Source organism: Culex quinquefasciatus, chromosome 3 (assembly GCF_015732765.1).
Source record: "Culex quinquefasciatus strain JHB chromosome 3, VPISU_Cqui_1.0_pri_paternal, whole genome shotgun sequence".
Lineage (NCBI taxonomy): Eukaryota > Metazoa > Arthropoda > Insecta > Diptera > Culicidae > Culex > Culex quinquefasciatus.
The window spans coordinates 145313017-145325467 of NC_051863.1; the positions used below are offsets into that span (position 1 = coordinate 145313017).

The 12451-nt window shown below is 36.4% G+C and overlaps 1 protein-coding gene across 1 annotated transcript; it reads right to left on the reverse strand.

The window, feature by feature from the left end:
* Positions 1-11053: 11053 nt before the first annotated feature.
* LOC119770231 (WD repeat-containing protein on Y chromosome-like) lies at positions 11054-11750 on the reverse strand. Its single transcript, XM_038264685.1, has 2 exons — positions 11351-11750; positions 11054-11289 (listed from the first exon to the last, which is right to left on the reverse strand). Exons 1-2 carry the CDS (start codon positions 11591-11593, stop codon positions 11173-11175), a joined length of 360 nt encoding a protein of 119 aa, XP_038120613.1. The 5' UTR covers positions 11594-11750; the 3' UTR covers positions 11054-11172.
* Positions 11751-12451: the final 701 nt, after the last annotated feature.

Genomic DNA, 12451 nt, shown 5'->3' on the forward strand with positions numbered 1-12451 from the left:
CACACAAACAACCCTGTTTGATTTTTGTTTCTGAGAATGACATGGAACTTCTTCTGAGGATCTATGGAGGATAGAATTATTATTAGAAGGTTCCTAAAAGTATCAATAATAAAAAAAGTTAAAATAAAAAAAAAGTTAAGAAAATCGAGAATGAGAAAATCATGTAAATCATAAAATTATGACGAAAAGGGTAAAACCAGCATAAAAACGTCTATTCAGCAATTCCCCACGAAAACAGCGTAGAAAAAAACAAAAGTGCTTGGATCAAGATTGTTGAGACTCCAAGCAATGTTTCTTTGAAAGGTCAACTAATCACCTTTCATTTGCGAAAGTCGACGAAAATGATCACTTTTCGGACCAGATTACCGTTATAGTCAAAGGAAAAAAAATACGGGTCTAATAATTTCGGCAAGGGAACTCCCAGATTTTTTTTTTATGTAGATTCGAGAAAATTTGTTTTTTTTTTTTTTTTTCTGTGCTGTTTAAGTGCGGAATTTCTGTATTGATAAACCACCCCCTTTTGTCAACGGACGGGATCATAATCACAGCTGCTTCGTTGACCATGTTGTGACAACTCGTCACAACAGTCTAGCTGCTGTATTGGCTTATTATTGAACTGTACGAGAATAGCTGATAGCAAAATATCTGCGAACGTGAGTGCTTTAGTACGTATTTTCATAGCAGCATCGATGAAACCTAACCCAAGAAAAAAAAATATATATATATACGAGAAAGAAACTTTTCTGAGATACATGTAGGAAATTAATTTAATTTCTCATGTGCTGTGCTTACGTTTTTCTTTGTTTGGAGATGAAACGATGTGAGAATGGTGGTTATTTGTTGAAAAAAGAGTTTGCTATTTATTTTAAATCAAATTATACTGGAAATTGATAGCGTATCATTCAAAAACTTAGTTTAATCTAATAAAACAGTAGCACAGCAAGTCTAAACAAAGCATCGTGGAAGAACATTTCGTCGCCGTCATGCTAACTTGTCGTACGTGCATTTTGAGCCAAATTTAGTTAATAACCCCCAAAATTCGATTTCAATCCTGAGATATTCAACGAAATCCGAAAAAACTCCGTGCATTTTTGTCACTTTACTTATGAAAGTAGTTTCAATCTTGTCATGCCATCTTGACACTCCCTGAAAATTGATGTAAATGCGACAAATGGCCAAAGGTATTTCAGGGCAGAACGTGTTTGACGCACGTACAAGTTAGACTACCGTGAACATTTGTAATTATAACTCGGGACTCCAGCAACCAACTTCAACCAAACTTCGGGACAATGCACAAACAATCATCCCACATATTTGGAACACTTTTGTGATAATTTGTCAATAGCATGCCAAATGCATCTTTTCTGTCGACCCTCTTATTTTTAGGACCTTTGTTTGGACATTCTGCCGGGAACCGGCACATGCGCCGTCTACATTCAAGTTGTCGAAGTAGCATCGCGCGATTAAGCACGATTTCTCAAAATGTCTTATGGGTCATTCCATCTTAAGCATTTGAAAATTACCATCTCCGATTCTGCTCAAATTTGGCAGAGCTGTTGAGACTATCAAAACATGCAAAAATCCCGAATTTCATCCAAATCGGACCACCCCCTCCATTTTTGTACCCTCCCAAAAAATCGACTTTTTGGCGATTTTTGAGCGAAACCTCTATCTTCAAACGACGATAACTCAGGAACCACACATCTTAGAGGGTCGGTCTTAGCCTCAATTTTGAAGGAAATCGGACGTAGAATCCATTTCCGTGATCAAAATTTAGATTAAAATATTTTTCTACCGGTATTGCGCAATTGAAAACTTTAAATGGCCGTATCTCAAAACAGCCCTATTTATTTTTTAAATTTGACCTCACCATCGTATTCCCCGTCCAATTTTACATAAGAGCAATTCTCTACCAAAACCGGAAATGGATTTTATTTGTATTTTTTGATTTGGCTCAAACTTTGTGGGGGCCTTCCCTATGACCAAATATGCTATTTTGTGTCATTGGTTCACCCATACAAGTCTCCATACAATTTTGGCAGCTGTCCATACAAAAATGGTTTGTAAATATTCAAACAGCTGTAACTTTTGAGTGAATTTTCTGAACAATTTGGTGTCTTCGGCAAAGTTGTAGGTATTGTTGAGGACTTTTGAGAAAAAAATAGGTACACGGAAAAAATTTTTGAGATTTTTCTATCAACTTTTTTTTCACTAAAACTCAATTTCCCAAAATACGTATTTTTTTGATTTTCGAGATATTTTGATATGTTTTAGGGGACAAAAATCCGCAACTTTTGAGCCATAGAGAAACATGGTCAAAAAATCTGCCGCCGAGTTATGAATTTTTGAAAAAATATTGATTTTTGGAAAAAATCGAAGTTTTATGCAAAAACAAGTTTGACATTACTTTTTAATGCAAAATTGAATTTGCAATCGAAAAGTACTTTACAGATTTTTTGATAAAGGGCTCCGTTTTCAAGATATAGCCACCGAAAGTTTGATTTTAGCGAAATATTTGCAGTTTTTCAATTTTTAAAAATAGTGACCATGAGTGACCATTTCTAAAAATATTTTTTTTGAAAAGTTCAGAAAATTTGCTATAAAATTGTCTAAGAGACATTGAAGATTGGACCTCGGGTTGCTGAGATAGAGCCGCTTTAAGAAAAAGAAACACGAAAATTGAAGTTTTCTAAGTCTCACCCAATCAGCCCACCATTTTGTAATGACGTTATCTCAGCAATTAATGGTCTGATTTTCAATGTTAATACATCGTCGCCATCGTGCTAACTTGTCGTACGTGCATTTTGGGCCAAATTGAGTTAAGAACGCCATTTTGTGCAGCTCACAATGCCTCACCTTTTGACCTTCACAGATCCCCAAAATTCGATTTCAATCCTGAGATATTCAACAAAAACCGAAAAAACTCCGTGCATTTTTGTCACTTTACATAAGAAAGTAGTTTCAATCTTGTTGTGCCATCTTGTCACTCCATGAAAATTGATGTAAGTGCGACAAAAGGCCAAAGGGATTTCAGGCCAGGAAAGTCAGGATGCGTTTGTCGCACGTACAAGCTAGACTACCGTAAACATTTGTAATTATAACTCGGGACTCCAGCAACCAACTTCAACCAAACTTTGGGACAATGTACAGAATGGTGAGCCAAACAAAACGTGTTTGTTATTGTTTAAATTGCGTGCTCTCGTTTTTGAATATTCAAGGTCAAACATTAAAACGCGTTTTTCTCGGAACGTCAAAATGGCGGGTGCGACAAGATAGCACGACGACGTCGACATGAAACATTCGTGAAATTTTCCGATCTTTTGGAAAAAATATTTTGAAAATTTTTAAATCAAGACTAGCATTTTAAATGGGCGTAATATTCAATATTTGGCCCTTTTAAAATGTAAGAAAATTCACTCAAAAGTTACAGCTGCTTGAATATTTACATACCATTTTTGTATGGACAGCAGCCAAAATTGTATGGAGACTTGTATGGGTGAACCAATGACGTAAAATAGCTTATTTGGTCATAGGGAAGGCCCCCACAAAGTTTGAGTCAAATAAAAAAATACAAAAAATAAAAATGGTCGAAATCGGCCGATTTCGTAGAGAGTTGCTCATAAGAAACACTTATCGGCAGAAAGGAATATGTTTCGTTCCAGAGATATCGAATTTTAAAGTTTTGAGTATTTTGTATTATGAATGAATGTATGAATAAATGAATGAATGAATGAATGAATGTATTATGAATCTGAATATTTGAAGCGTTCAAAACAAGAAATTACGATATTATGTGATGAAAATAAATTATTATATTTAAGTTAGCTTTTAAGAAAAATTTGTTGTCAGCTTGAGAAAAATGCTACAACCGACTAATTTTGACATAGGGGAGAGTGGGGAGACTTGATCCCCTTTTTTGTACCGCACATAACTCTGTCAATTTCTCACAAAACTTTGAACTTTGTGCATGAATTGAAAGCTTAAACATTCAACTATGTTTAGCTGATAAGGGTATTTCATCAGATAAACTCTTCGAATCATGCCAAGCGTCTTAAAAAAATATTTTAAACCGGCATTCTCAAAATGTTGGGGGTAATTTGATCCACCTTTCAACATTTTTAAGAAATCTTAAGCAAAATGTTTCTTGTTCATCCAAACTGTTAATTTTCTATAAGTAATTTCACATTAAACCTGTACGTTTGTGTTCAAAAAATAACAAGTTTAGCATGCAAAATATTTAAAAACTTAAAATTCTCTTTTTTAGACTAAAATTGAGCATGTTTACAAAAGCTGGTATTTTTTGTTTACAAAACTTTTGAAAAATTGTTCAAATTGCAGTAAGTTATGTACAACTATACTTAAGGAAACTATGTACGAAAACCCAGCCCAATTATTTGATCTTGAGGCTGATTCCAGTGACTGTAAAAATGCAGGGATCAAGTCTCCCTAAACGCACTTTTTTAAACAATTGATTGTAAAAATAGTATGACGATAATTTTAACGTCAAATGCGTAAGGGTTTTGAAGTTTATATGTTTATCAAACAATTCATGTATAAAAAATATTTTTTTTAAATAATTTTTGAGTGTTTTCTATACTTATCAAAACAAAGAAAAAAGTCTTGGAAGTTTTTTGCAGCAATTTTTAGAAACATGTGTGTTACTCAATCTAAACATTTTTTTATCTTTTTCTTTAGGAGCGGCCGTGGCTGACTGGTTACGGTGTTCGCTTTGTAAGCGAATGGTGCTGGGTTCGATTCCCATCTGCTCCCAACGAGAAAGTTAAGTACACAGAATTTGAAATGATGAATATGTACGAAAAATCAAAGTCGCTCGAGGCGGGGTTCGATCCCCCGTCCTTTGGGTTGGTAAGCAAAAATGCTAACCACTAGGCCATGACGACTTGGTAAGCTTGGACTGGAATTAGGAATACTTACAGAGAGCGAGTTCTGGCGCTATAACCACGGCAAATAGTGTCCAGGGCATTCGTGGAAATACAATGTCCCATCCCAGAGGGTCCCGGAGTACCAAACCTTTTTAGCATGGTGCTCCCAACGAATACAAACAAATCTCGGAGCGTATGGTGGTGTGTCCCCACGCTTCTTCCCCCTGTCGATTCAGAATTGTGTTGTTGTTCGAACACTCAGTGCTCAAACTCAACCCAATTACGAGTCATCTCTGCGATACGGCTTTACGCAGTAGGCCTGGCCGCTTTAACGCTTGTGATGTTTCAATGCATTCTAATGCAATGGCGCACTACAAATGTTAATAAATGACAAGAAGAGTGCTAGGCGTCATCTAACCTAAGGCACTCTCCAGGATCCCTTCGAAAGATTGGGTGCGCTAGGGTCTGATTAGATTAGATTAGATTAGACTAAACATTTTTTTTATCTTTTTCTTTGTTTTCTACAAAGAGTTTTAGTCAATTTCGCACAACTTTCTAGAACAAAGCTAATTGTTTTACCCACATGCTGACGAGATACAGGCTTGGGATCAAGTGTCCCCGGGGATCAAGTCTCCCGACTCTCCCCTACTAATTTTCTTCACTCAACTTTGTAGAAATTATAATGAAATTTTTGTTCACAAAAACCCTGCATGAAACACCGTCCAGCCCTTTTTTCGTCCGCTCTCTGCGCCATGCTCGAATCTTTCGGATTTGATTTTCGTCGTCTGGTGCTAGGTACCTACTCTGCCGAGCGCACTTGAAGGAAAGCTCTCTACCGATGCTGCTGCAATCCACGGACGAAGCCGGCAGATGCGCTTTTCCAAACACAAAGTTGAGGTTCAAATAAAAAAAAAAAACGATTCTCTCATCTCACACTATATCTCACGTATGGCTGCTGGAAAAGGTCTCCAAGTTTGTTTTATCTGCTTAAAGATTGTTTTTTTCCACCACCAAGATTGAAACAAGTAGCGAAAAAGAAATAAAAAAAAAAAATCAAAAAAAAAAAGAGAAAAGTTTCACCAAGAAGTGATATTTCGCCCAGGATGAACAAAATTGGATCGGAGTGGTACGTTTCAGATGCGGTTCGTTAGTTATTTAGATTCCCCAGCAGCACTGCCAAACCATCCAACCGCCATATGTTCGTGTATCGCAGCAGAACAGCAAAGGTTCTTCGCCGGGGAAAACCCCCCCCCGCGCGATCGAACAACTTAAGTGGTGTGTGAGTTTGTGAGTGTGTGTGTGTGTGTGTGTGTGTGTGCGCGGATAGAGGAAAACTTTTATTTTAGAAGCAAAGTTTATTGCGCTTATTGAATGTTGCCGTGCTGTTTTTGGCAGGGGAAATGAGCTGCGATTCGTTCCTGTTTCATATTTAATTAACGTGCATTTTTGGGAAATAGTTCGAGTGACGCTAATAGATTCGACGGAACTTTTGTTTTGGTAAGTGGGAAGTTAAAGGGACAAGAATTGTAAGGAGGTTCGATTGTTAATTCTAGAATATTTTTATAGCATGAAACGTTAATTGTAAATGTTAACGAAAAACATCAAATTTTTTACATAATTAAATCAATTATATATTACCAAGACCATTACTTTTGCAAAAAATAGAAATCTTTTAAATTGATACTTTTTAAATATTTGATGCATATATTAAATATTTGAACTGAAATAATAAAAAAATAATGTCATGCTGTGCTAAATTCATTGCACAAATCAGAATAAAAACATGAAAAAAAAACGATTTATCGAACTTTTGGTTGCTGAGCAGTTCTCTGAGATTTCGGTCATTCGATTTTTTTTGTATTTTTTAATCCGGCTGAAACTTTTTTGGTGCCTTCGGTATGCCCAAAGAAGCCATTTTGCATCATTAGTTTGTCCATATAATTTTCCATACAAATTTGGCAGCTGTCCATACAAAAATTATATGTGAAAATTCAAAATTCTGTAACTTTTGATGGAATTTTCTGATCGATTTGGTGTCTTCGGCAAAGTTGTAGGTGTGGATATGGACTACACTGAAAAAAATGATACACAGTAAAAAATTATTGGTGATTTTTGATTTCACTTTATGTCACTAAAACTTGATTTGCATAAAAACACTATTTTTTTTATTTTTTTTGATATGTTTTAGAGGACATAAAATGCCAACTTTTCAGAAATTTCCAGAATGGGAAAAAAATCTTTGACCGGGTTATGAATTTTTGAATCAATCCAGATTTTTTTCAAAAAAACTAACTTAATCCACCTATGTAGTTGGAGCCTTCCTCACAACAATGGCTGTACACAAGTTTCATCTATTTTTTATATCCGGCTTCCAAAAAGTACATCGATATCACTTAAGTGGCCATGTCTCGAGACAGGATTGCCAGATCTTCGATGTTTTGCACTCGTTGGAAAGGTCTTTTGATAACCTAACCAACAATGGGTCGGATGATGGACCCGGACATAGTTTACATGCATTTAAGTGAGATCCAAATATATGTGAAAACACATTTTTATACATAACTTTTGAACTACTTATCGAAACTTCAATCTGTATAAAACTCGATCTATGGGACCCTAAACCAAGTCGAATGCAACAAGTTCGGGTCAAATCGGTTCAGCCAGTGCCGAGAAACATGAGCTAGTTTGTTGGTCACATACATACATACACACACACATACACACACACATACACACACACATACACACAGACATTTGTTCAGTTTTCGATTCTGAGTCGATATGTATACATGAAGGTGGGTCTACGACGTTTTTATACGAAGTTCATTTTTAGAGCAGGATTATAGCCTTACCTCAGTGAGGAAGGCAAATCGAAATATTGGTCGCAAAAATTTGTCAACTTCATTTTTCGAAGTAAAATGGAATTTGCAATCAAAAAGTACTTCAGTGAATTTTTGATAAAGTGCACCGCGTTCAAGTTAAAGCCATTTTTAGGTAACTTTTTTGAAAATAGTCGCAGTTTTTCATTTTTTTTAAATTGGTGCCCATGTTGTGGCAGTGCGGATGATTCTGGGTTCTATTCCCATCTGCTTCAACCTTCCATCGGATGAGAAAGTAAAATGTCGGTCCCGGCCTTGGTTGTTAGGCCGTTAAGTCATTCCAGGTGTAGGAGTTGTCTCCATGCCATAAGTACAAACAACACACCAAACCAAGCCTACTCCGGTGGAATCGCTGGTGGCGGTTGGACTCGCAATCCAAAGGTCGTCAGTTCAAACACTGGGGTGGAAGGTTCCTTGGAGTAAAAAGAGGTTTGGGTGCTCTCTCCATTCAAGCCTTCGGACTCCTAGGTTCGAGCAGAAACTTGCAATAGAGACCACAAAAGACCCGGGGGTCGTTAATGTGGATGGTTTGATTTTTTGCCCATGTTTGCCCACCTTTGAAAAAAATATTTTTGAAAAGCTTAGAAAATTTTCTATATTTTGCTTTTTTGGACTTTGTTGATACGACCCATAGTTGCTGAGATATTGCCATGCAAAGGTTAAAAAACAGGAAAATTGATGTTTTCTATGTCTCACCCAAACAACCCACCATTTTCTAATGTCGATATCTCAGCAACTATAGGTCCGATTTACAATGTTAAAATATGAAACATTCGTGAAATTTTCCGATCTTTTCGAAAAAAATACTTTCAAAAATTTAAAATCAAGACTAACATTTCAAATGGGCGTAATATTGAATGTTTGGCCAGTTTTAAATGTTAGTCTTGATTTTAATTTTTTGAAAGTATTTTATTCGAAAAGATCGGAAAATTTCACGAATGTTTCATATTTTGACATTGTAAATCGGACCTATAGTTGCTGAGATATCGACATTAGAAAATGGTGGGTTGTTTGGGTGAGACTTAGAAAATATTAATTTTCCTGTTTTTTAACCTTTGCATTGCAATATCTCAGCAACTATGGGTCGTATCAAGAAAATCCGAAAAAGCAAAATATAGAAAATTTTCTCAGCTTTTCAAAAATATTTTTTTCAAAGGTGGGCAAACATGGGCACCAATTTAAAAAAATGAAAAACTGCGACTATTTTCAAAAAAGTTACCTAAAAATGGCTTTAACTTGAACGCGGTGCACTTTATCAAAAATTCACTGAAGTACTTTTTGATTGCAAATTCCATTTTACTTCGAAAAATGAAGTTGAAAAATTTTTGCGACCAATATTTCGATTTTTTCAAAAAATCTGGATTGATTCAAAAATTCATAACCCGGTCAAAGATTTTTTGCCCATTCTGGAAATTTCTGAAAAGTTGACATTTTAAGTCCTCTAAAACATATCAAAAAAAAAAAAAAATTAAAATAGAGTTTTTTTTGCAAATCAAGTTTTTGTGACAAAAAGTGAAATTAAAAATCACCATTTTTTTTACCGTGTATCATTTTTTTTTCAGTGTAGTCCATATCCATACCTACAACTTCGCCGAAGACACCAAATCACCACTTACGCCCTTCTCAAATGACATTATCGAGTGAAACTGGCTCCATATACACAAAAATGGCTTATATAAGCGTAGGATAACATGTCTACAAAGTTTCATTGAAATCGGAGAGGGTCGAGAAAAAAGTACCTAAAAAATCCTGTTTTGGGCTGGAATTGCTCTTTTTCGAAATGGCAAAAAAATGTTGTAAGCAACTCGTTGCAAAACATGAATTTTTCAGCACTCGTCGTATTTATTCAACTTGGTAAAACTCGTTGGATAAATGTACGACTCGTGTTGAAAAAATCTTCGTTTTACAACTTGTTGCATAGACTACTAATTTGAAGTTTTAATAAAAAAATATAAAAAAATAACTTATAACAATGCCTGACATTTGATTTTTTTCTGAATACAAGTCTAACTCTTGATTTTAAAAATTCCGATGTTTTTTTTTATGAATCCCAAATTTTTATACCTGTTTCATTTTTCTACATTGAAAGCGAAACCAATAGGATACGAAAAAAATCGATATTTTTACAATTTGGTTCAATTCTCAGGGCCACAATTACCGAAACATGGTTTCCTGCAAACCTTCGATTGTTATTGTTTTGGTTTGGAATATATATCTTTTGTGACCTGGGATATTAGCTTACAGAATAAAAAAACTTGCCCAATTAACACACCTCTTTTTAAGCCATGTAGTTTGATACGTCACATGGCCAGTTTACACTGTTTGATAAATACGGTTCCGGATGTGGCCTCCGGAGATCGATTTTTTTATTGTTCCAAAAATGTTTTACATAATGATTCAAGGTTAAATATAGGGAAAACGAAGCTTTTAATGTAAAATAATTAAAGGTTTGCGTGAAACCATGTTTTGGTAAATGTTTGTGTCCTATTTTCCCACTGTGCAATGATTTTAAATTTGGAAGAGAAATCTTCTCAATCAGGAGATCTCCCATCTTTGGTTCGAATTCCGCGATTCAGGGATCACTACAGTAATCGTATAACTCTTTTCACAACACAAACACACACACACATCCATAAGGACTTCCGGTTTGGCTGCTGCCTGGTTAGGGTGGAAACTGCCAAAAGAAAAAAAAAATCGAGTGGAATAAAAAACTTTTCCAATTCCTTCACCCTGCGGATGTCATCGCATTTCACAGCGCTTGTTTTTGCGCTCATCTCCTCCTCACTTTGCGCGCTTGCCATCATCGCGCAGTGTGATTCCGGTAAGCGATATTTGTGCATGTGGCATTAGACGACGACTCGCCCATCTTCTGCGAAATGCTCAACTTGATGCGACGGAATTTATTGAACATTTATTGGATTTTCGGTATTCGGGCGAAAGCATAGAAAAAAGAAAGAAGAAGTGCTGTTTGAGATAATAAGAGTTGGCTGGAGTTTTCTTTCATTGAAACCCAATCTAGTTTATCGAGAGAGAGAGAGAGGAAAAAGAGTTGACGACAACTATGCGGGCCAGAAGTCAATAAAACGCGCGCGACGACGATAGGAAAAGTGTCACACGCGAGTATGTGAATTAGTGGCGAAATTTGAATTCTGCAGGAAAACTTGTTGGACAGTTGGACTGAGCTGGGATTTGCTGCGGAATGATTGGAATGAAGAATGCTTGCATGAGCTTTTACGTTGGAGATGTTTAGTTGTAATGATGAATCGGATTCAATAAGTTAGATAAAATTAAGTGATTTTTTGAGCACTTTCTTTATCAATCTACCATTAGTTTTCAGTATTGTATAATAAAATGTACAGCATCAGGAACAGATTTACGTTGACATTAGAGGGCACCCATCGAAACAGACTCTAATCTGCCCAAGTATCCATCACTTTCTCCATCCGAGCTTTGATCAGCAGGTCCGGCGTTTTTGGTCGCACTATTTCCGACGGTGGATGAAGCACCAGGTGACAGTAAATCGGAATCTAAAAAAAGTCAAGTACCATCTGTCACATCAAGTTTGATCCCACTCCGATAAATACTCACATAAAGCAACGTGGTATCGAAGACCGGATGGTCGTGCGGTCGCGCGGGTTGTGAAATTTTGAAATGTTTCCCCATGATCGGTTCCTCCAGAGATTTTCCGACCAAAATCAAATTCGGGTGGTACCGAATCACCAGTCGAAAGCTACCTCTCCGGGACTCCATTTTTGCGGCGAGCTCCTGTGAAGAGCCAAACAACCTTTCCACGATAGCGTTCCACCACAAACTGACTGGTGACATAGTCATACACACTTGGGCTGGAAAATCTGGGGGAAAAACTGCGATTGTGGGGGAGGTTGGAGGTGGAAATGTTTTATCGAAGCTCTGCTTTATGAGCGTTGGTGCGTTGTCAATGTGGCCTCACCGGGAGGTCCTCCCCCATCGAGCTTGTTGATGCCACGTGGAGCGGCTTCAGCAGGGTTCTTCGCTGAGAGTGTAAGCTGGCGTGCAATTTGTTGACGACTGTTTGACATTTCAACTAATGGCCTGGTGCTTTTTACTTGGAACTGCGAACAGTGGGATTTTTTTTGTATGCAAAAAAAAATCAAACGTTTAAAACTTCAAACTGTACCATTGAATAAACTGCAATTGAAATTTTATTATTTTTATAAATTATTTATCTAATTGATGACTACACACCAAAAAATAAACGCGTAATTTTAAGTTAATTTGATGGACATAACTGGAGCGTCAAGTTTGTCTGAAAATTACATCAAGTTTGAAAATTACATGATCCAATCGACCAATTCGTTCATGCATTGAATTTTACTTTAACTGAATATGGGACGATGTAATTTTACCCGTGCTGCTGCTGGATGAAAAATGGTTGTGATTTTTAGGTTAGAAATTCAAAATAGGGGAAAGTGGGGCAAGTGTAACAAGCTAAGGAAATCCTCGTTAAAACCCATTAAAACGTTAAAACATCTGTCGGATTTTTTCATAATCACCTTATTTCAGGTCTTGACTAAGACTTTGACAGAACAAATTTTGAAAAAATCCTGTTTTTCAATGTTAAAAATTGATTTTAAAATTTCTGATTTTCCGTACGTTCTACTCAACTAGTGGGGCAAGACGAACAACCCGTTGGGGCAAGAGGAACGATGC